The sequence below is a fragment of the Embiotoca jacksoni genome, unplaced genomic scaffold, assembly GCF_022577435.1.
Source record: "Embiotoca jacksoni isolate LCO1_2020_lvr unplaced genomic scaffold, fEmbJac1.0.p SCAF_22, whole genome shotgun sequence".
NCBI classification, from domain to species: domain Eukaryota; kingdom Metazoa; phylum Chordata; class Actinopteri; family Embiotocidae; genus Embiotoca; species Embiotoca jacksoni.
The window spans coordinates 1595335-1620741 of record NW_027185363.1 but is presented as its reverse complement, the minus strand read 5'-3'; the positions used below and the strand labels follow the sequence as shown (position 1 = coordinate 1620741).

Genomic DNA, 25407 nt, shown 5'->3' with positions numbered 1-25407 from the left:
AGTTGCTTTACTACTTTATACAATTATAAAAAGTGTGATATTGCCAGATTTTGCCGTGTTTATGTTCTGCTGTGTTTTTTTTTTTAATCTCCTCCATTTATTCATCCCTGCACTCCTCTCCTCCTCCTCCCCCAGGTGATCGCTCGTGAAGGCCAGCCAGTGAGTTTTCTGTGTCGAGCTGAAGGAGAACCTGCCCCTGCGATTGTCTGGATTTCTCCACAGCGCAGACGGATCACAGCAAAGAGTTCAGGGCGCATTACTGTTCTCCCTAGTGGCACCCTGGAGATCCGGTACGCCCAGCTTACTGACAGCGGAACATATATCTGCATCGCCAGTAACGCCGGAGGCAACGACACCTACTTCGCCACGCTCACAGTGCGTGGCCAGCCGCTAGACGCCGCCTCAGCCTTCTTTCTCAACCGCTCACTGTACGGCGGCGAGTTCTTCAACGACACAAATCTGAACAGCACACGTGTTTTCCTCAAGTTCACCTTGGACCTGACCACCATCTTGGTCTCCACGGCAATGGGTTGCATCACTTTCCTGGGGGTTGTCCTCTTCTGTTTCCTGCTGTTGTTCGTGTGGAGCCGAGGACGTGGCCAACGCAAGAACAACTTCACAGTGGAGTACTCTTTCCGGAAATCTGAACCCGTAACTGGAGGCTCTTCAGGAGGGACCAGGAAGTTCAACATGAAAATGATATGAAACAACGCAGCCAGGGGTCCTTCGGGGGAGGCATGAGCACGTTCCATAAACGTGTTTGACACACGCAAACACACACAGCCTCTGACTCGCAAAGAAGTACAAAAGTGCAATATCAGTTCATGTCTATGGCTCTACTCAAAATTGAGTGCACACGTCAAAACTGGAGCCAAGACTCAATTTGGTTTGATTTGTGAATGAAAACAAAATGACCCTGATCTCTGCCTCTCAGTGGTTTTATTCAGTTTGTGGTTAAAACATGCTTGAACGATACTGTAAGGAACAGCAGTGTTGAAAGAGCTCCTTGTCGTTCGTGCTTGACAAGAATAAAGTTAAGAATTATAGGAGATAAGTTGTAAATTGGCATGATCACTGAGCTGTGGAACACTGGTAGTCCTGTCTCATCGGTTACATCAGCGAGAAAATGAAAACGGTTTTCCTTTCTCATTTAAATTTCCCCCTTACTGCATTTTGTGCAGTCAGGGATTTGAAAAGAAATATAATACAGAGAGACCAGGCTACCATCAATTTAAAGAATTTGTAGCTATGTTTCTCTAAAGTCTGCATTGTTACATCTCGTGCATGTAGAGTTGCAGTTGAGAGTTAAGTATTGTAAATTCACACCACTGAATAAAACACATAATTTTAAAAGAGAGCTGAATATGTTTTTCTATAGAGCATAAAATAGGCACCATTATCTATTCTGACCGCAGCTGAATGGTGAAGATTATGTAGGGCCAAACACTTCATTAACATCATCATATGTTGTTTGTGTTAATGAACAAAAGCTTAATGGATGTAGAGTATGATCAGGTAGGAATCAATGGGGTTGGATCACATAAATGACAAACAGACAAAAAAAAAACACGATTCGGCCTTTTCTTCTGTGAGATTTTGCGACAACGTTAGCTGTGTGAGTTTGGGACGAGTGCACTGGCCCAGAACTGCCGTGGCTGCCTGTGGCCTGTAGGGTTTGGTTAGGAAGTCAAGCCCATTTGGGCACAGGCCGCCACGGTAACCATAGCAACCGACACAAGAGAGAGCAAGGGGGACTGGGCTGGCGGCCACAGGTGGGTTGCAGGTCGGGGTAGAAGGGGAGGGAAGACAACAGTCACTGTGACCTCTACTTCCTCTCCTCTACATCACAAGCCTCACTCACGCCCTTTCATCAACAGGAGAGGGTGGACCCGCCGGCCTCCGCCCCTCGCCCCTCGCCCCTGCCCTCTGCTGTGTCGGTGGCCGCCTGACCTCACTGGTGCTGCCCAGGGGGGAGCAGCCCGGAGAGTCGGGACATACTTAGAGGCAGACAGAGGACACGCAGTCCCACTAGGAGGTGTGCACATAAGCACATATACAAACACATGAACCCGCAGCAGCACATGTATAGCACCTTTTCTCAGGAGAAGTGAAATAACTAGTCGACAGAGTGAGAATGGTTACACATATTTACTCTGTTGAAATATAACATTCCAGCAATACTGTATGTAGAGCCATAAAGCTAAAATTCATTCTCCAAGAGAGAACTGATGAAAATTTGTGAGTGAATAAACAAAGCCATAGTCTGTGTAGGTTTTTTTTTTTTTATATATATACAGTTAGTGTGTGCATGAATCAGTTACATAATTATTGCCACTGCCATCTTACAAGCTGTCCTGATGATCACAAGACCATCTGCTGTCACTGGGCTTGCATAAAGTTTCACCTCATAACACACACACACACGGAGAGAGGAGATAAAACCACATCAAGGTTATTTGGACTGATAGGAACAACAGTCACAGTTCTACATGAATAAACATATAAAATGATAAAGCACCAGAGCAATCACATAGTGTGACGCTGACTGCTCTCTCTCTGTCTCTGAGACGGCCGGTGTGCGAATGTCTCTGCCTCCCTAGCCCAGTGCATCCCCCCTCCTCACCCTTACCCCCTATACACCCCCACTGGGTCCTCCTTTGGGAGGGGTCCCTGGCTGGAGACTGAAGATTCAAATGTAAATGAAATCGTGTTAACCCTACCCACGCCATGTGCATCGTATAGTGGAGAGTTGTACTGTGGTTTTAGAAACAAAAAAAAAGTGTTTGAAGTGTTCTGTTGCTTCTTGTTTGTCCTTCATTTTAATTTCCTCAGTTGTTGTTCTCTTTGACCTTTTGGCTGTTTACCGTTTTGAAGTTCCCTGTCCTCCATGCGGGACTGTTCTGTTTTCAACACCTCACATCTGTGACCAGGCAGAGCAATATCTTGATGAAGAAACGAGACAAGATCTAAAGCAGGGGTTCATAGCTGGTGTGCACAATAAAAAAAAGAAGAAAAAAAGAAGTCAAATATACCAAATGAAAATGGTGACATGGTTGATTGCTTTCGATTGTAAGCTGACAGATGTCATTCGTTTGGACCCAGCGTCCTATGTTCTCAAGGGCTAATGTTTCCAGGGTCAAATGTTCCAAAGGGCTTAAGTTCCATAAGGATCTATGCTCCTAGAGTCTTATGTTCCCACAGGTCTATATTCTAAGGGTTCCTAGGGTCCTATGTTCATAGGGTTTTACGTTCTGAGGGTCTATGTTCCCAGGTTCTATATAGTACATAATAGGAACCTGATAAGTAATGTTCCCCTGCTGTGTTTTTGTTTAATACGGGCTATTGGGGAGTCAAGGTAAAGGTTAGGTTTAGACTGGGGAACATAGGGGCCTGGAAACGTACATACACTTTGCTTCCCATCAGCAGGTTTACAAGTTACTGTAAAGGCTTTACGAGCTAATTTCTGAGCTGGTGGTTACGAAGAAACACTGAAGGACTTTAAATAGTGATGGATTTACAAATAGCTAGCACTGCTGATGACATAGGCCCTATATGTTAAAGAGAAGGTAAATATAATTTAAATTTTAAGATTTCAAATCATATCCTGCCAAAACAAAAAACTGTATGACAATAACATAATACTATATAATAGTTAATGTTGGTTAGGTTCGAAAGAATGTGAGCATGAGCAACTTGTCAAATTGCTTCAAAAAAGTTTGGAGCTACTAATCTAAAGCACACTTCTGTCATTTATTATAAAAAGCTCATGGTTTGGAGATAATTTGCCCCAGGTAAGAGAAAACCTCGAACTTTAAAAACTTTTGCAGGATAAATCATGCAAACTCCATTTTTGTCCCTTGTAAGACATGATGAAACTACAGCTTCTGTGTCAGGATGAATAACTGAGCAGCTGTTAAAAATTCATGAGGCCGAATGAGAATAGATGAACAAATTGGCCTGGTTTTTGACATGGCCTTTAACAGTGTCTGCAGCCATTTTGGCTCTTAGGGTGTTGAGAACAGGATGCTGCCTAAATGGATATCTCCCCTCCCCGCACCAACCCTTTTGTGTTTCCATTCCCCGGTATTTCTCAGTGGAAACTAGGTTTAGAAGACAGTGAGAATGTCTGCAGTGATTGTCGATGTTGTTGTGTAAACATCAATCCCAAATGTAAGGGTAGATGAGGGTGGGTTTCATTTTACTACCTTCTTCTCCTTCGTCCCTCTTTACCGTCCTCCTCCCTGTCCCCTGTCTTCTTAGCATTTCCAACCCTTGTTGTTCCTGTTCACAGTATTAGGCTGGACTATGGTTGTGTGGTAGTAGACACGTATTCTGTGTGGTTAATGAGTCAGTGTTGTCGTGCTATGATTTGTTGCTCCTCGAGATGCCATCGAAGACGGAGCAGTAACCGGATCAGCGGAGACAATAGATGAAAGGGGTGACCCAGGTTCCCAGAAAAAAAAGAAAAAAAACACTGGTTCCCATTTCACGTCCTACCCATTCCTGAAAAGAAAAGAAAAACGTCCGGAACTTTCCCGCTATGCGCAGAGCCGCTCTGGGATCTTTCTCTGGATATAAAAACCCATGGACTGTACTGTATGTATTTTCTCTGGATGATATCTTGTCAAACTTTAACATACAAATGTAGAAAAGGCGTTGGGTTGTTGCAAAACAGTGACTAAAAGCCTACACTCACTTTTTGCCTACTGAGATCCAGCGAGTCATCCTGACAAGGAGGCAGTCCATTCATTGACATTTCAAACTTGGTCAGAGTTGGAAATAAGCACTTGTATTTATTCAAGCCACACAAGTCCTTGAGAGCTGAAGGAGCTCATTTTGCTTTAAGCTAAATGGTGTTTGGAAAAAAAACAACTTGTGCCCTCCATCTTAAATGACCTTGCAGAAGCTAATTAAAAGGTTTTGAGGAGTATGTTAAACATTGTAATCAATATAACTGAACCTTTGACAAACTATTTTTTCAGGAGCTCTTCTCAAAATCAAGTTGCGAGTACACAGCTTTGCAGCCAAACCATTGTTTGCTTCACTCTGGCTGACAGACTCTCTGTGTTTGTAGATACCAGCTGAGGCGAGCTCGATTGATCTCCTCTGATTCTTGAGAAAGTAGGCTGAGCAATCCCCCTGCTCCCTCCTCTGGTTTGTCCTTGCCTGGGGTTGGGGTAGCATAGTCGAGACACCCCATTTACAGCAGCAGCAGCAGCCTCACTGTTAGTTTACCTTTCACTGGGGAACTCTTCAAAGACGCAGACCAAAATAAGAAAAACCCTTAGATACCATAATCATGGCGTCATTAACAGCCAAGCCTGAATTATTATTATTTATTTTTTTTGGTGTATAACAGTGTTTCCGTTCTATTTCTGAATTAAAGAAGGCTTCGCTTCCAATAATCTTAGCTGTTTTCTTTGTCTTATGGCCAAGAAAGACCAATTTTAGTCTCACCTTTAAGACTGCTTTCCTGCAGCCTTTGTTTCCTGTCATTTTTGATTCCATATTAGCTCTAAATGCTCCACGTTCTACAGCTGCTGTTTTGATTGGATTAGACTTGAGCTGAATTATCAGAGCTGAGACAGGCGGTAAATGGGATGACAGAGAAGTGAGCTTTGCTGATTGGGTGATTACTTGGCTTATTAGTCACATTTTCATAACAGACCTCTCAGAACGGAGTGTCATACAAATACAAGAGTCTGATTTCATCATGTTTTTTAGCTTTTTTATAAATCTGTCAAACATAAATATTACTTATATGTTTGATTTTCTCCATTTGGGTGATGAGACAAACAGCCACTAGTGGCTGCTATCCGGGTATAATTGGGCATGTTCCAGAGCTTTGCTGAAAGATTGTTGGACAGACAACTGCTTCATCTTAACCTTGACCAGACAATTGCAAGTACACCACCTCCCCTCCTCCTTCTATGTGACAATACTGATCCCCACTGGTCAAAGTGAGTAACAGCAACAAATGGGACCATACTCTTGAGTATTGTATGAGATGGTAAAATAAGCCAACAGCTCTGGATCTCTTATAGTAATACAATGAAGAGAGCAAATTGACTGTTAGCTTCATAAATCAGTGCTTCACTGATTTTCTTATAGCCATAGCGTGACCTCCCCTCAGCACTGGATGTGTGTGGGGTGTTGTTTGCTCTCCGACAGCAGCAGATTTATCAGCAGACGCCTCCATCTGATCAAAAGCAACAGCTCTGACCTTCCTGGGACTCAGTCTGTAAATTAGACACCTGATAACACTTTCTGATGGCCCCGTCACCAAAACATTACAAACAATAAACCACAAAAATATCACAGCATTATTCTTTCTCTGTATATGACTGAGTGCTGACCAGTAAATGATTGGTTACTCTTTAGAGAAAAAAAAAACTTTATTTCTTGTGGTCTAGCAGGTTAAATCTATGCATGCCTTTTGTATACAGTGATTGGTCTTGCAAAACTCTCACCTACACATGTATGGAGAGCCAGGGGGGGCATTGTTGCTGGCCATGGGACTGGTTGAAACAAACTCCTGTTAGACTATTAAAATCTGGTACTAATTAAAACCAGCGGCAAAGAATCACCTGCATTTAAAAAAAAAAAAAAAAAAAAAAAAAGGTGTGCATCTTTCAAGAGAAGCATTTGTTTACTCGGGATGATTGTACTTTTACACATATCTATACACAAACAGATGATCTGCTCAGATGTATAAGCTGTAGATAAAGCAATTGATATTCCAAGCAGGATGGTGGGACTGATCAATTCTGTATGGGGATAGGATTATTAATGGCGTACTTTTATTGATCTATCTTGAACCTTGTCACTCTACCTAAATCCCTCTGGAGTAGGAGGAGGCGTACAGAGCTCTTATATACCTGGCTGGCACTCATTCCTAGGTTTCCACATTACCTTTCAAAACAATTTCAATTTTCCTCTTTTAAGAACGAGATGGTGCCAGATTCTGATTTATTTTCTCCAGGTCTCAGCCAGTACGACGCTCTCTCACCTCTCCCACTCCTCAGAGGAGACTTTCATTGGTATATCTCTGCATTTGTTGGAGCCCTCTCGTACAAAAAAAATACAGAAAAAACATCAAGTGTATTTCTCAGATTTCATGAACTTATTCTATCTACTCTTTTAATGTCTGTCCCTCTGTTTCTCTGCCTGTCTACCTCTTTCTGTCGCTCTCTCTGTCAACCTGGCACCGACCTCGTTAAGCATTTCAGAATATTCTTCATTGATCCCTTTTAGTTTTCGCACTAATGCACATTTGTTCCTCTTTGACACGGTCGTTGCTGAAACCTAGGAATGGGTGCTGAGCACTCCAATTAAATGCAGAGCTGATGTAAGGTAAAGTAGTTCAACTTGTCTGATTGAATGGTGTCAAAAGATCAATCATTAATGTATAAGAGACTGTTACACACTAAATACCAAATTTGGACTCTAATACTCTCTGGCTACATGAACATCCAACTGCACCTGAGTTTTTAACATGTATATTTTGTGCTGTGACGTGTTGATCCTTGGATGTGAAGAACAGAAACTGTGCATATTAGATCTATATTAGCCATATCATGTCATCAAATCTGTAGACCTCCTTGCCATGTCTGACAGAGGAAAATGACTGTTTAACTGTAAATAGTGTAGGTATAGTAACATAGAATTTAACTGCTGCTTCTTTTCTCCAAGGATCACCCATGTTTTGCTCAGTCCCATGGCTGCTTGGTCTCAAAGGGAAGGATAAGACAATAATGTACTTGTCTATAAAACACATGAGTTCTTTTTTTATTTCAATGTATGTTTTATATACTGTCTGTCTTGTAAATGAACTCCTTTTTCGTCATAAAAGCATGATGTGACTCTGTCAACTGAATCCTGTGTCTCTTCTTTTTTATGTTTGTGTGGCGTTTAAGCAATGTCTTTAAGAGACAATAATCCACACACACAAGCTGCACACTAAATGAGTGACCCAAACTTTACACACACACACACACACACACACACACACATACACACACACACACACACACACACACACACACACACACACACACACACACACACACACATACAAGCATGAAGTATTATAAGCTTCTCAGGATTTAAGAGCATGGCTGCAGAGACTTCTCCCACTCAGCTGCCAAATCATCAGTGGGGACAGGCACAGATGTTGGACTTTAGTGTTTTCTAATAAACAAATACATTTTAAAATAAGAAATGACCCACAAACCAAATGTACAATATAAACAATGAAATTGCCAAATAATGAGCCAAAAACGATGCATCATTGTTATTCACTGTGTGTCCACTGGACGTCGCTGTTCTCATGTCTGAAGCTCAGGTATACCAGGTAGGAAGGTCACTGTTGTTGTCAGGTGTTTGACCCCGGAAGAACAAACATTTTCTGAACGCCGTGGCGCTAAAGTTTGTGTTGTGTTGCTTTATCGCTAGAAACATTTATGAACTGTGGATACAACAAAAAGCAATTTTGCAAACGAAGGAACAGCTGGCAGATGATTTACTCCGCGTAACGTAGCAGGGTCACTCCTGGGTTAAACACCTCAGAAGCTTGAAGTAATAAAAAAATCTAACTCCTTCAGTACCTGTCAAAACATCATGGATAGGACGCAGGAGCTTACGGTGCCAATACCAGAACCGGCTGTGGAGGAGCGGAGCACGGTGGCCCACGCACAGAGGTATGCGTAGAGTTAGACTGTTCCATGGTCTTTTATATTGTGTGCACACATAACTGATCTAATGCATTGGTCGCCGAGGTTTGAGGACAGTATATTTACACTGTTTTGTTTGATGCAGAGAACTATTCATTGACTATCTGTTCATCCTTGAGACATTATGTTATAATGCCTTTTCATCACAAAGAAAAACGAGGAACAACCGCTTCGTGAGTAGTTGTTGATTCAGACCGGATGAATAGACAATCACATAGGTGGTTCTGCCTTTTTTTTTTTTATTCTGGTTAGCAAACAAGATTTCTGTCATGAATTGGGACATCAGTAAATAAATGTTTTACTTATTTTTTTTTTTTAATTAAGTTTAGTTCAGGTGAGACAAGTTCTTGCAGACCAAACACCGAAAACTAATTTTAATGGCCTATGCTTCATCCAGAGGGGTCATAACAGGGTTTTTACCTGAATCTGGATGTCTTAAGCGCTGTGATGTCTGTGGGGGATTATTATCGAGTTTAATATCGAGTTTATTACATAAACTATGCATTGTCACATAATTTTGAACTATTATCAATAAAACATGTATTTAAAAATGCACTGTCTGCCATACAAATAATAATCACCAAACACTGATAAAACAAAGCTTATGATGAAGCTAGTGGCTTCCATGCTGTGATAAAAAAAAAAATGCTTGAGTGCTGCTAAAGTGTTATAATGTTAGAGAGACCCTGCACTATCCATAAACTGTTGCTATGAGGATGGAAGTGCATTATTGTATGCAATTTCTACAATCTGAGAAACTATTGAGACCTTCATAGTCTGATTTAAGTGTGTAGATGCTATGTACCAATTTAAATTGACTACTTTTTGACCAATAAATAAATACATAAAAATATGCACTTTCACAACAGAAGTTTGTTCCTTACTGTTTGGAGAAAGCTTTGAAACATGGTTTGGAAAATACAATTCAAGGAAATGGCAACTGCATTGACATATGAAACATGGCAACTCCAAATAATCTAAATATTTTAGACATTTTACTTTGGGGTGGCAGGTTGCACTCTACGTTTAAATGCTTGTTCTGATTTTTTGGACATTTTTAAAAAAGCAGCTTCCAATATTTTCATAGTTTTTATTCCTGGCAGTCTGCAGGGCTATAAGGCAGCATTTAAACCTTCATGTTGGGAAAATAAATTTACTGAAATTATGTTTGAGTTCACTGAATAAATCTAATTTGAGAAATCCAAATGAAAATTTGAGACTTGCTTTTTGGTTTGTTTGAGCTTTTCAGAGCGTGGTGGGGTCTGCATTGACAGGACTTTGGCATTTCTAAAATCCTGGCATTGGTCTTGATGGGAATTTTAAGATTTACTTTAATCGAAAGCCGCCCAGACCACAAGTACACAAACGTATAGGGGCGAGGGGGTCCACGTAGTTTTACTTTCATTCCACCAGATGGCAACAGAGCACCACAGTGAGAAACCACCACATAGAAAATGAAAAGCCAGTCGGCCAATTGCTTGCTTCTTTATTTGTTTTAGTCAAAACACACAATTTACCCATACTGGTTTTTACTTGGTGTATCATTTGTTCCAGTTATTACTTGATTCTTCCTCCACAGGCTGAAGGCAAACCAACATGACCGACAGATTCACTGCATTGCTGAGATCAAGATCAGAAGAAAGGCTCTCGGCGGGATGGCCACATGTGTGCCTGTGTGCGCATGCTGTGCATGTGTGCAGGCATTTGATCAACATCTTCGATTAGATGTCCACTTAACAAGTCAGATGCCCACTACCCCCTCCCTCGTAGCCGGGGAAGGGTCCTGAACGCCTCGGCCCCCACCGTAAAGGTCACTCTGCAGAGGTCAAAGGTGATCACGCACACATACACTGAGAGCTGTTCTCCTCCCTTTCCTCCCATTTCTCCTGTCCAGTCAGTTTCTCTGCCCTCCTCCATCACTCTCTTTCTCTCTCCCTCCTTTTTTTTTTGTCTCTGTTTTATTTGAAATTGATTGTCTCTACCATCACAAAGACACTTGGTTCTGATTGATTGATTGATTGGAAAGGGAAGAGGGAGAGAACATCGACACTGGGGCTTCCAGAGCTCTGAGTTCTGTCTGAAGGAAAAAGCAAATGACGCCATTTTGATTCCCTGGAAGGAGCCGTATTTCAGCTGCCCGGCTGTCTGTTTGTTTAAGCTTCAGCTGGCTCCTAAAGCACACCCATGTCGATCAAATTTAGATTAAATCCGGACGAGCTGAAATACAGAACCAAAACTGAGAGACTCGCTAGCAAACTCACACTCACACCTGCGTGATAAAACAAAGAGATACAGAGATGGAAGTGTGGGGACTATAGTGCACAAGAAGGGAAAGACGCAGTGATGAACCTGAAACACATACAAATACACGTATTTTCTACAAATACACAAACAGCACATAAAAGACAGAGCTAAAAAGAATAGAAAGACTACTTGGAAACCAAAACCCAGTTGTTTGTTTTCCCCTTTTCTCCCCCTCCACCGTCTGTAGAGATACAGTTCATCCTGCAGTTTATATACACTTATATAGTAACCATGCATAAAAGAATCGCTCATTCCACCCCTCATGATAGAGGTGCTTTGGTTGGTTCTCTTTTTTTTTAATATGGGATTCACTTAAACACACATAGGAGACAGTCGTCAAACACAAAAGAAGCCAAAAAGTGATGCAGAACAGAAAATATTGGGTCCTTGATGTGTTGTTTTTGATCTTGAGCTTGAGCTCAATCACTCCTCCTTAAATTGTTTTCATAAGCATTTTTAATCTGATTTCTTCTTCTGTATTCACCACACATTATGTCCTCTCTTCTTTATTTATCCCCAATGTCCCATTTCTTACACCTCCTTTCAGTCTTTTTCTCCAAAAAGGACAGTGCAAATCAAACAATAAATAAACTCAAAAGATGTCAAACCATAAAAGAGGTTACAGTTCACGCGCTCCTTCAAAAAAAACAAAAAACAGAACAATCATTTTGCTGTGACTTTAATTTCACTATCATTGCTAAACATTGTCATTATTGTTTCACTACATTAACCTTTACAATAAAGATTTGAGGTATATCAAGATGAATTGTCTACACATGCCTGCCTCGTAATGCTACCCTGGACAGAGGGGACCAGTAAAGAGGGTTTGGATGGGTGGGGGTCACCAGCGGGCGTCATGTGTCCTCAGGAGATGGAAGGTTTGGGAGTTTCTCTACTGATTCCTCATTGGTTGCTTGATAAATTTTAGATGCCAACCAATGAGAGAGAGCAGAAAAAGAGGGCTTTGTAAACAGTCGAATACACACACACACCTTCACTCGGATTACAAATTACACAAAAATATCTCTGGCTGGAGTGTGTGTGCGTGTGTGTATCGTGGAGAGGACTCGGGAGATTACCGAGTCTCACCAGCATGTAAAAAAAAATTAATAAATAAATAAAATAAACAATAAAATGGTGGCGGTAAACAATCTTTCCCCCTCGTTGTGTGAAAAAAGTGCTCTTTGAATCAGAACAAAAGTGGCTTTTTTAATGTCATGAAGACCCTTCCAGTGGTGCACCCCCTTCACCCAGTGTGTGCCCCCCTTCACTTTAAACGTGTGTGTGTGTGTGTGTGTGTGTGTGTGTGTGTGTGTGCACACGTGCACGTGCGTGTGTGTGTGAGAGAGAGATCAGAGCAGTCCAAACCCTGGTTGAAGGAAAAAGGCACTCAACTCTTTCCACATAACAAACACCTGCTTTTTGTTTGTCATGCAGCACGACTGCTCTGTGGGGGTGTGTGCATGAACTTCTGCATCTGTCTGCGAGTCTTGCGTGTGCGTGTGCGTGTGCGTGTGTGTGTGTGTGTGTGTCCCAGGTCCAGTGTGAACACAGCAGGCTCGGAGTATCTTTGGTATTGATGGCCGTGTCACAGTCCACTTAATTCTGTGAGGTAGCCGCACCCACAAATGTTTCCATCACTTAATGCTCAGCTTTGGGTCTGAATTTTGAACGTCTTCACTGAAAACCCACAACGTTTTTTCCCCTCTCGACTCCAGAAGAATTCCTAAATGACACTGCCAACAGGAAATCTGTTATAGTGCACTACATAACAGCCCAGTTTATGGAGGAATGTCACTTAAAATGTTTCCTTCCAGTCTTATGACGGGCCTCTGATGCTCCTGCCTCTCGTGCTGCTCCTTTCTTCCTCTTGTCTGCGTCTCCTCTTTAATATGATTATCTCCCGCTAGAAGATGCTACACAACAAGTGGCTTTGCCCACAATGTTTTTTTGTTTTTTTTAAAAAGACATAAAAAAGATGATAAAAAGAAATGAGGCTGTTCTCATGGTAACCAAGGAACACCATCAGCAAAGAAATGCAGCGACAGTCCAGTTCAAAGAGGTCAAAGTTTAGAGATCAAGGAGGCGGTCCTTCACGTCCAGACAGTCCATCTATTCCATCAGACAGGTATTCACAAATATGCACAGTTTGTCACTTGTGGTATCTCTTCCTTGTCTGTGCATAGTGTCGGTCTAATCATGTTGAATTGTCCTTTCTTTTTCTTTTTTTTATATCTTTAATTTTTTTTAAATTTTGTCAACAAGGTGCTTCTTCACATATAGTTTCAGCACAACATAGCACAATAGTCATGAGAGAGAAACCATGTGTCGATGGTACTATTATTACCCGCATCAGTAGTTAAAAAGGGGGGGAGGGAATGAAAGACATACTGGGGAGTAGCAAGAGACTAGATCAATAGAGACTAGATAAGACCGAGAGAAAGAGATGAAATTAAAGATTATTTACAGTCATTTTCATTGTGTTTTCATGTTGATCGCATAAATGTGTTTCTGAGGTATGGAATAGGCAACCTGCCCGAATAGTGCTCGCAGCTTGACGGTTGTAATGACACAGACCGGACACAGCGGGGCGAATGGCAACGGAGCGGGCTGCGTCTGTTCTCTGATTATCATAAAGAGGCAAACATCATTGGCACTCAGGATCCTATATTGTGATATTTGACCTCGTGTTTGGCCACTAGAACAGAGCAGACACCCTCCCAACACACACCTCCCCTCACTCCCTAATACTCGGGGACGACACTTTTGACGCGTGGAGTGTCGTCCCTGTTTGATTGTTCTCCTTTTGTAACCTGAAAATAACCTCTCGAGTAGCTACTCAGCCTACGGCCCTTGTAGCCATACGATGAGTCTTAAGAGACAAACATTCAAATATTTATCAGAGTGTGTAAATGATTGTGTTTTATCATTTTGTCTCAGTTTGTTTGGTGTTTGTGGAGCTACACTTTTACTTTGGTATTCTGTGTCCTCATACAAATTTACATGTTGCTGTAGGCCTTTTTGGAGATATGAGCTGCAATCACACCAACATGCTCAGTACGTGTTCGGGTTTAAACGGACAGCAAGTGGCGCTGTTACTCTGACGTGGAGCGTGCTGAATGACTGCAGCGGCATGACACCCCTGTGGCACGTAATACAGCCTGTGAACTTTTACGCACATGCACACGCACGACACACGCATGCATGCAGAGATGCGAGGCGATGTGTGGTTAGTGGGTCAAAGGACCCTAGGAGAGCGTTTCACAGACACTTGACACATAAACGCACCTCTCAATCAGCCTCTACGTGTGTTACTACTGAAATGAGGAGTCGTTGATCACAGCCCAGCGGATACTCCTGCTGCCTGATTTCTGGCTGATTTGAGAAGACTTCTCAAGGTCTCTTGTCTTAAAGCTACCGGCTTCCCTGAAGCAAAATCTTCTCGTCAATGCTTCAACACAGACCCACAGTGTGGTTTAGTGTAGATTGTCTTTGGTTTTCTGGTGGATTACTCAGAGCCACGTGTGGTTGTTTGAGGGAAACTCTTAAAGCTACTAAATCCTTAATTGGAAGGGCCACGAGGCCCCTTAGAATGACATTCAGATTAAAAGAAAACACACGGAGCATCGAGAAGATCTGATTCATCTGCGCAAGTCCTCAGCACTTTGAGCAGGTGAATCAGATGAGTGGTTTGAAGTTACACACCCCCGAAGCTCTGAAGAATTGGAGTTCGAGCCCACTGTTGTAGAGACAAACCATCTCCCCTCTCCATCCTCCATGCATCCGCTCAACCATCGGCGCTGTAGCCGTCAGGCCTTGGAGAACGTGGTCGCAGAGGAGGTGCCGGGTTGGATCGGCGAGACGCCGTTGTTGATGATGTTTCCGTGGGGCGTGTGCACGTGGCCGTGGCCGTGCACCCCGTGACTGTGTTCCTCTGTGTCCCAGCGGTCCGGACAGCGGCGGCGTGAGTTCATGAAGAAGTTGGATACGGTGGAGAGCTCCAGGCCCAGCTGCTGAGAGATGGTGATCTGCATCTCCTTGGAGGGGCGGCGGTTCTCTCGGAAGATGGCTACCAAGGTGCGACGCTGCAGGTCGGTGAAGACCAGTCGCTGCTTCTTTGGCACCTGGTTGCGCTCTCGTCCACGGTCCTCCTCCTTACGTTTGCATGCTGGAGGGGAAAGGATAGAGGGAGGAAGGGGAAGGACATGACAACACAGATACATTTTACTATCATCAATATATTTTGTGACCCTGTAAACTGAACACAAAATACAGTATTAGATACACCTAAATCGACATATGGCTCCATTATTTAGGAAGGATGACGGCATGTGATGACATAAAGGGAAATGCCAAACAAAACAAAAAAACGGGAAAAGGGCAAATCGGTAAAAGCAAAAAACTTTTAAAATGTTCCAATAGCAGGTGTCTGTGTTCATATATTGGTATTATGTAAACCCTGTTTAATTTGAAAATGTGTATTTATTTTTCAAATTCAGTCTGAATTAGACCTGTGCCATGACTGTATAATAATGGAGGAAAAGCATCATTTGAAGAACAGATTACAAAGCACCGTGCACACATGTAACAGGAGAGTTACGGGGCACAAAAGATAGAACGGAAAAGCGTAAAGGTAGCAAGGAAACCAATTAGTCAGAGAGTCCACAGAGGCTGCCAAATTAAAATGTTGTCCTGCCTTTCAGATTCTGAAAGTCAAAAGTGAGAAAGAAGATGTTAGCCTAAATTAAATCTCGCCTATCCCAGTGCATTAGAAGCCACCTTTGGCATTTTTAAATGGCCATTAATAGCGTGATTTGCAGGTTCCAGGCCCTCGAAATGTTGTTATTTAGCAAACACTCTTCAAGTATGTAGGCAGATGTCGTGCCTCCCAGAAATACTTTGTTTTCAATTTATTTCATGGGTTAAGTGGCTCTGAAACTTGCTAACAGTTGTCTCTGAATTTTATGTACAGAAGAAAAACTTTTTGATTTTCCATAACTAATATATTGGCCTATGCTTGTTTATTTTTATAATAACCTAAAGCTTCCTTATGGAACATCCTATTTTGGAACAGCTGAGTAACCAGATGTCGAACTGTCCTTGAACGCTACACAAATGACATTTGACTGGTCCCTATATGGTGCTGGAGTAGAACATGAAGACGTGAAAAAACAAACAATAGGAGACCAATTGTTCAATTGTGACGGATTTTAAGCAAGTTTTAAGAGCCTATACGTTGATTTGAAGTGTGGTGAAATTAACTACAAAATGGGCTTTTGCAATATTTATGAATGAGCTAAAGTGCGATGGCACACAACGTCAGTAAAACACATTTGTACGGTTTAGTTTTTGCGTTTCTGATGATTTATTTTGAACAATTCTGTTTAGTTTTAAATCCTTGTGACTCTTGATAACAAATCTCCTAAGGAAAAAAAAAAGAGGTAAAGGCGGATAAAGTGTCTTGACTCCAGGGTCTGTGTGTCTTGCTGAAACTGGAGGAGCGTGATGTGAAATGCTGACAAAGACGCGGTCTGCCGTGCCTGGATGCACCGTCAGTATAGGCTCGGCTCTAGCTGTGGAGACTGGAGGGAGTCTGTTCTGTTCTGCTGCCCTAAAAAGCTGCAATGATCGATTTTCCGCGGTTTTCTCCCGAACACGTGGTCCAGTAATCAGGGCTCCCTTCCCCACCCGATCGATCCCCATCGATCCGTGAGAGCGAGGTGTGTGTGTGTGTGTGCGTGCGTGTGTGTGTGTGTGTGTGTGTGTGTGTGTGTGTGTGTGAGTGAGAGAGAGAGAGAGAGAGAGAGAAAGACAGAGACGTGTGCGCGCGTGCACCAACTTGCGCTGGGGGAGTATAGCTCGCGAACGCGCTTTGTGACAGACAGATGAGAAGAAATTGTTTATCTGTGGAAGAACAAAGGAGAAGTGGCGGAAAAGAGTGGCAGTCATCCAATCTGGGAGATCTGGAAGAGGACAAAAAGAATGACTCAAATAAGTTACCCACTATTTAGCATTTATATATATATTTTTTTAAAGTCTGCGCGCTTGTACGACATTGAGTCTGGTGCTTTTGAAACAGGAGTGATATTTAACCCAGTCCTGGATGACTGTGTGAGCACGAGTGAAAAGAGGAGCGGATGAGAGGAAGTAAAGGAGGGAGACAGAGGATAAAACAGGCTGCGAGGTGGTGGTGTATGCAAATGATTGATGACTTTACAGCAGGTTTAGACAACAGCAGTAAACAGATTTGACTGTGAGGTGGAGATCAATATGAATGTGCACATGTGTATGCATGGCCGTTTGTGTGTGTGTGTGAGAGCATGTGTGTGTGTGTCCATTGTTCATGCTTTGTTACTGCAAGCAAAGCATAATTACAAAGCTATTTTTCCTCAGCAGAATGTAGGTTATATGTTTGTCCCTATAGACCAGAGCCTCCACAGATCCATCACTCCATCCCTTCTCAACTTCCTCAACTGTTTTCCTCTTGTTGTTTTTCTCAATTGTTTTAATTTGCCCTCAGATTGATAGCCCCCATATTGATTGATCTGCACTTCAGAACCATTTCATGGAACGTTTATTCAATTGGTTCAGGCCCAGCCATGCCAGAATCTCCCCGAGGCTCTCTAAGTGCTGTCTCAAACCAAACTCAATACTCCCTAATGTAATGACTGAATGCTAGTGCTAATATAGTGATAATTTAATATGTAATGCCTGTTTTCGAACAACTTGTGCTACCGGCCATTTTACAATGCCAACACCACTCTGGTTCTCCTCCATCAGCTCGACTGCAGCGCGGAGCGCCGCGGTGAGAATAAACATAGCCCACCATCAAACTAAGAGTGAAACTAAGGAGTTAGCACTAGGCCCGGGCCTGGTCACTCCATATTTCAGATAATCAATAAGTCAATTTCAAATGAGAAGCCTCTGGCACCCTGAACGTCCCCTGCCACAGCAATGGATAGAACCACAGGGAAGGAGGAGAGGGAGCTGCTCGTTAAAGCCACCTCTCTCGAGACAAGAACCAAACCGTTCTGCTATCTTTAGTTGCCTCATTACCAAATGGGCTTTTCTGAAGAGACAAGCGGATGGCGCTCGGCAGTCTCGAGTGGCACTCGCTCACGTCGCCTCTTTCATATGTCCTGGTGTCAAAGATGCCAAAGGTATCAGGCAACTGCCACTTTGTTTAATCTCAACCTCTCACTGATCCAAAGATTAACTCGCTGGTGGTTCAGCATGTGAAGTTGCACTTGTGCCTCATTTAAGAGCAGCTCGTCTTTATCACTTAAGTGGCTGCTGTTGTTTCTGCTTTCCCTTTCCATGTGTGTGTGGATGCATGTAGTACTCCATATGAAGATGTAAACGGCAATAGGTACATGCTTGTTGATTTTTGTCTGTTATTTTAGACATAAGAGACTATTATGAATCTACATGAAGCAAAAACAGTCAAAAATAGATTGTAGAACAGGAATCTATATTCAGTGGTGCTCGTTCTGTTAAATGCCTCCTCCAGACATGTTTCAAGACATGTAAAAATACTCTTTGTGTAATAGCAGTCTAAAATGTTTTTCTTTTTAAAAAAAAGTTTAATTACCTGTTTAAAAATTGTTAAAATTATATCTACTTATTCTGTTGTTGATTCCAAAAGATTCCAAAATGTCTCGTCAATTGCTTAAGTTAATACACTGGCTTTAATTCCAGATGCTGTGAGCAAAAGGAAACCTTCCTTCTTCAGCAGATGAGTGTGGAACCAGAGTTTCAAAGCTCTGCACATACATCATCATTCTGCACGGTGAAGGTCTTAGTGGTCAAACACATTTTTAAGTGGAGGAGACTTTAAATTTTCCACTGGCAGTGAGTCTTCAATGAAAACATTTGATTGGAGTTGTGTTACTGGCTGAGTTACTGCTGATATGAATAGGATTTTTTTCGGAAGACACTCTGTCTGGTGTGTTTTGAAATGTTGAATGTGCAGAAGGAAACATGAGCTTCTCAGATGTCAGCTGCACGTCCTGAAGGTGAGATTAAACAGAGATGAAAGCCAACAGATGGATGTGAGGCCATCTATCTTTATCCTCTGATTTGATGAAATGAAAATGCAGAAGTGTATTTCTTTCCTTTACTTCTACAGTGTAACTTTAATCTGATTTATAATTTACACAAATGTATCAATTAAATGTGTGTGCGTGCGTGTGTGTGTGTGTGTGTGTGTGTGCGTGTGTGTGTGTGCATGTGTGTGTGTATGTGTGGGCAGATGGGGCATGAGGGGCAGACGGTGAACTAACCGCACCGTGCTGCTGCTAGTCGACGCCTGGACGGATGGATGAGATCGGGCTTTGTGTGCGGTGAGACGGGCCCTCTCCCGCCCTGGACGGACTACTGCAGGCGAGAAACAGTTTGGTGTCAATCACTCTCTGTCACACCTCTCAGATGTACTGTTATTGATTATATTGATCATATTATAGGCCTATTCATTGCTGGGAAGTAAAACGCCCGAACGCCTCCCGTCACCATTAACCCCACCCGTAACAACACACAGCACAGCAGCAGTGAAACCAAACCGTCCCCTCATCCTTAAAATACTATCCACTGATTAGCGTTGGGTTATTTGAAAGCTGTCGTTTATTTTTCAATGTAAAGCCCGTGTTGTCCTGTTGAGAGGAGTGATGGGCAGCTTTTCAGCCTATCACATATTGAGTTATAGTCTATAAACCGTCTGCAAGCCTTGCGCTACATTTAAATGTTTTTTCTTTTTAAATTGCGCTCCGTTTTTCCTTAACAAACTGGACTTTTTTTTGTGTGTTACTAACAGCTCACCATTAAATGCAAAATTTCTCTCCCGAGAGCACAGGCTTCATTCAAACATTTGTGGCTGATTTTGTGACCCGAAATGCGGTGAAAGTATAGAGAGTAAAACAAAACTCGATGCAAACAAAACTAAAATCAAGCCACAATTCAAAGTGAGACATTTTCCTGGAATGCTCAGAAACATTTAGAAGTTTTATAAAAATCTAATATCTACATTTCTCTTTGTGATGATTGTTGTTTGAAAGTAAGAAATTTTGAAATTTTAATTCAGAGTTTTTGATTTGAGGGAATGTGTTTTACTGAAGCCTCAAACAAGGTCTATTACCAATATATTTTTTAATATTTTTTAATGCCATTATAAGTAAAAAATATTTTTAATATAAATTATTTTCTTAATATTCATCATTAAGCTGATAATTAATTAATTATAATTATTAATTTCATATCAATGAAGTCTGTGTCAGTTTTTCAGGCTGGCCATTTATCATCTAAATAGGAAATTATGTGATAAATTCTGGCTGAAATAAGGTTTAGCTTCAGCACATCTCACAGGTAAAGTCTCTCACACACAGCAGACCTACAGACTAGAGTCTATTCTTGGAACAAGTTTATTTAAATTTCCCCCAGAGTGTAATGAAGTTAAAGTTGAACGGTTGAAGCCAAAAAGTTGTAATTCAAGCCTGACAAATTGTGTCTTTAAAGGTTTTATTGGTGTTTAACACCAAACTGATGCTGTGTGAGATCAAGAGGAACTGTCCTTTCAGCACCACCAGGCCTTCTACAGACTGTGAGCCACGCTCGCTTTATCAAATCAATGCAGGGCTGGGCAGCAAATTACAAATTAAGAACTTAAATTAAGAGATGGATCAAATCAACAGCATTACCGTTTGTCCGTTTACATTGCCATATTAATATTTATTCATGTTTTTTTCTTACTTTTTAGTTTTTGTTTATTATGCACCACTACAGCAAGATAAACTTCTTGTTTGTGAAAACGTAGTTGGCAAAAAGATCTAATTCTCATTTTGATCATAATACCTTAAGGCAGTTTATTATCAAAAGCAGGCAAAATAGAGGGACGTGATATAGTCCTCCCTCTTTCCCTCTTTACAGCCATCAATTGTGAAACAATAGGTGCACAATTTTATTTTTACATAGTTTTCTGTGCATGCCACAAACATCTGATCTTCAGCTGCAGGTTGTTTTAAAGTTTGCATGAAGCTGTGTGGAGCTATTTCATCCTATGCTATGTTGTCATGCTTTTATAGGTTTTCCAAAGTCCCGTCACATTCAGTCTCATTCACACTAAGTGTCAAAATATTTCACAGCAGTGTGCCAGTATGCAAAATGAGTTATTTCTGTTACCGAGAGAGATGACCACAGAGAAGAGATGAATTAAGGTTGGAAGGCAAAGGATCTGCTTTGCCGATGCTGGTATGGAGCCAAAAGAGAAAGAAGAGGGAGGCAAGACGGGAAGGAGAGCGAGGGAGAATATGAGAGAGCCGAAGAGAGCAGAAGAGAGGAAATCAATACCGATTCAGAGCGAGTCAGATAAGCCTGAACAATGTATAGTGCAAACACACTCTATAACCCAGTCACACACACATGTGCATGTGGAAGCACTCGCACAGACACGCGCGCATGCATGTACGCACACGCACTCGGTGAAGTGTGCTTGCAGGCCTCCATAAAGACGCATTACAAACCCCATAAAGCATAGCAACCTTTAAAATCAAATGACATCACAACCTTGGATTGCTTTGAGGATTCGCTGACATGAGCAGAAAGCACTCATTACTACATCTCGATAGGCAGCTGGATGCTCTGACGCCCTTTGTCTACTGGAAGAGTCTCTTAAGCTCTGATCTTTCATGGTTGCGTTAAAATATCAAACTTCCTTTGCCTGATTTCACTTGAAATATTGCAGTTTCTTTGTTACAAATCGGCAGACGGGCTTCTTCTCTGGCCTCGTTCTGATCTGAGTTTCCAGCACTGGAAGTTTACATCCTTCTTGTTGGTGTCAGATCTCTGCTATTGATATTTCACAGCATGTTTGGGGTGTAAACAACGTTTTTCAAAACCACTTACACCCCCTCTGCCATGGTGTTTAGGCAGGAAGACCGGTGTGTGGTCCTCAACCGTTGACCACAGATTTGACTTTCCTTACCTAGAAGATGCTGTTACAAGCGCTTACACTACCTCTCTCTGCCTCGCTCTTTCTTCCCATCTCGCCTCCGTCTCCCTTATACTTATCAATTATTAAGGTCAGTATTGATCCTTTCACTACCCTGCCTCTATCTGGCTGTTCACACAAAGCCTAAACCTGCCTGCCCTCCCTCACTCAATCAATGGCATCTCTCAGCTCCTGCAGCTCTTTTTCCACATGTCAGTTTTGCTTTTCTCGCTTTTGCACTTAAGCCGAGTTGACTGAAGTTTTGTTCATTCCAATTTGGTCCATTTGGATTCCTCAGAAAATATGAGAAACTGCAAGCTGATATTAATCTTTCATGGCACAAGTAAGTTTGATGGGCATTAAAAGATGGGTCTGGTAAGAGAGAGCAGGGAGGATGGAAAATCTCTCTATGCATTGTTTGACTTTATGAAACTCCTCATGTTGTTTCTCTTCTCCTCCAGTCAACGTATTTTTTTTTTTGTTGTTTTTTTTTTTGTTTGTTTTGTTCTCCTGAAGCCAATCAACCTGCCTGTTGCCAGGTTAACCAGTGAAACATTTGTGATATTATTGTCATGTGCCGCAGAGAGGGAGAGAGACAGGGAGAGAAACAGAGAGGGAGAGCACCAGGGAGTGGGAGAGAAGGGGGTTGGGAAGGGGAAACGGCCTTATTGATCTCCTATGTGCAAAGCCAGGCAAACACTGAAAGGACAGAGCAACACTATTAATGACACTCACAGCCTCAGCTACTAATCCTCATCTATCTATCTATCTATCTATCTATCTATCTATCTATCTATCTATCTATCTATCTATCTATCTATCTATCTATCTATCTATCTATCTATCTTAAAGACACTATTATTTTTGATAAATCTATGTTGTTCATATGTTCTGAATAATGCCATCCACCCTGAAACCAGTAAATAAATATGTTTAATTTGTACTGTAATACATAAGCTGTTGGTTTGGACATTTACTGATCCGAGTTATGGACACGAACAGTTGCATGATCACGTGAAGAAATTGCACTTTTAATGGGAAATGTCTATCAATTTTATCAGCGTTTGTGTTATCCAGCTACAAAAACTCTATATTCTTTATATATTTCCTTGTTTGCACTGGTCCATGTTACTGATCCCCATCCCAGTTGCAATCAATATTTCATCAGAACAGTTCGTGCAGCTCAAGGTTGCCTTGGAATAGATCTTGGGATGCACCAGTAGGATTGGAAAATAAATATGCAATAGTTCTATATTAAATAGAATTTTTTTTTTCTGTAATTATGAGAAGAGTCTCCTGGCGAGAGTAGCCTATATAATCAATCTTTTTAAGTTTGAAATACTGAAATTAATGATCACATTTTGCTCACCTGATTCCACTGACTGCACCGTGAAAACGCGTCTTCCCAGGTAAAAAGCTCACACCAGAAATGAGTCTGAACGATCATACCTGTACATGTTCTAAATTTAGAGCTTTTACTACACAGTACTAAATGAAAAGCCAGCGAGACCGTGCGGTTATTGCGTCTTTCAGCTCCAATACGAGTATTGATCTGTGTGCCACATTTAAAAGGGAGAGTGGGAACTGGTGTATTGATCAGGCAGCCTGGGGTCACCCCGCTTTTCCCGCGCAACTAGTTGGCCCAGTAGCCCCACCGCCTCCACCACTGCTGTGTTGGACACACACACGCAGAGAAACAGGCGTCGTGGGAGGAAACTATTATGAGGTTTATTGTGAATCAATTGCGATTTGCGATGTGTCGGTCAAAAATGTAGACCTACAAATTAGTTTTGCACAGCCTGCGTAAATGTGCATGAAGCGGTCATTAATATTTCTTATTTCTATCTGAATGAACAAAACATATATTTGTTTGTATACTCTTTATTTGCTTTAGGACTCAGAAATAAGGATACAGTTAATTTGATTGATGAAGCTGCTGTGCCTCTGCGCGCTCTTGAACTGTCCGTGGTGCTGCATATTTTAGGCCTGCGCAAGTTTTGGATGTCTGGTAATAATTTTGGAAATAATGGTGGAAGGTGACTGGGCTGTTACACAAGACAATTTTTTTCATGTGAAAAAAATAACACTAAAGTGGCTATATCTTACCGGCCAGCCGGAGAGCCGACATCCGCTGAAACTCTGGCTCCTGCAGCCACTTCCACATCCTCCTGAAGGTCTCCCGGCCCGACTTGAGCTTACTCCAGGGTTTGGGGTTCCGTAGCAGGTCTGAGAGAGTGCCTTGCGACCGGCTTAAGATCCTCTGTGCGAATATGGCCTGTGGGATGGAGTACCGCTTTAACTCGGCCGTTATCCTCTGAGCCACCTCCTTTGTGTTGATTTCCTCCGCCTGCATGCCTGACCCTGATACTCCCTGGCTGGCCCCGTGACCGTGCCTCTCCCGGTCCCCCAGCATCACCGCGCCGTTTGCCTGGGAGTGAAGGTGACTGTGCGGGTGGTGGTGCATGCCATTGAGGTTGGAGATCATGCCGTGGCCATGCCCTCCTAAACTCCTGGCCAGGTGCTCTTGGTCACTTCGGGACAGCATGGATGCGTGGGACTCGAACCCTGACACCGGAGAGAGCATCTTGGCGTCGGTAGAGAGGTGCGCGCTGGGACCGTAGGCTGAGAGCGGCTGCTGGGAGTTGTGCAGAGAGCTCAGCCCGCTGGACAGCGGGGAGAGCGAGCCGTGGCCCATACCGGACACAGACATCTCTTTGGGGTAGTGACTGTACAGATTGCCCATGGAGGAAAGCCCCCGGTGGTCGTCCCGCATCAGCGTGAAGCTTCCGCTGACGTTCCCGGCGGAGAGTCGTTGATGGGCGGCAGCATGGTGGTGTGAGTGCGGGTGGTGAAACTTATCCGCGACGGTGGATATCGGAGGTAGATGCTGCAGGGGGGTCAGAGTGGTGTAAGTGTTACTAAGGCTCATACCGGTCTCGCACATGCTGATGGACGGATGGAGGTGTCCGGACAAAGCGGACGGGTCTGTCCGGTAGTCCCCGCCAGACCCCTCCAGAAGCGAGGCCATGCCGGACACCATCGCTGACCGCGAGCCGGGCGCGTGCGAGACCAGATTCCGGGGAGTGGAGCTGGGGGACGGCGACGGCCGAGCGTGCGGAGAACTCATGAGGTCCCCCACCTGGGTGTGCGAGGAGACGCTGTGGAGGTTCTCCATGGTGAGCTCCATAACTGAAAAGATATGTGTTCCGTTGTCCCACCCTCCCACCCTCTCCCCTTAGCTCCCCTTCTTTCCCTCTTGTCCCTCTCTCACTCAGGGACACGCGCTTTTTCCTTACCCCTTAGCCCTCCCGGAGCAATAAAATGACCAACCCGTTTGAACGCCAATCCATTGATTAAAATTCCCCAATCAATCCGGTGTGGTGTAGAAAAGTT

General features: G+C 42.8%; 2 protein-coding genes across 3 annotated transcripts in view; one reads left to right on the top strand and one right to left on the bottom strand.

The window, feature by feature from the left end:
* LOC138202835 (leucine-rich repeat and immunoglobulin-like domain-containing nogo receptor-interacting protein 3) overlaps positions 1-7871 on the top strand; it is a 36610-nt gene extending 28739 nt beyond the window's left edge. For both annotated transcript variants that reach the window (XM_069157127.1, XM_069157128.1), the window contains one exon: positions 136-7871. In XM_069157127.1, the coding sequence (XP_069013228.1) occupies positions 136-705 (570 nt within the window). In that variant the 3' untranslated portion in view covers positions 706-7871. The remainder of the gene's footprint in view (positions 1-135) is intronic.
* Positions 7872-14845: 6974 nt separating this feature from the next.
* On the bottom strand, positions 14846-25201 carry onecut3b (one cut homeobox 3b). Its single transcript, XM_069158016.1, has 2 exons — positions 24121-25201; positions 14846-15204 (listed from the first exon to the last, which is right to left on the bottom strand). The coding sequence occupies exons 1-2, from the start codon at positions 25199-25201 to the stop codon at positions 14846-14848; spliced, it is 1440 nt and encodes a 479-aa protein (XP_069014117.1).
* Positions 25202-25407: the final 206 nt, after the last annotated feature.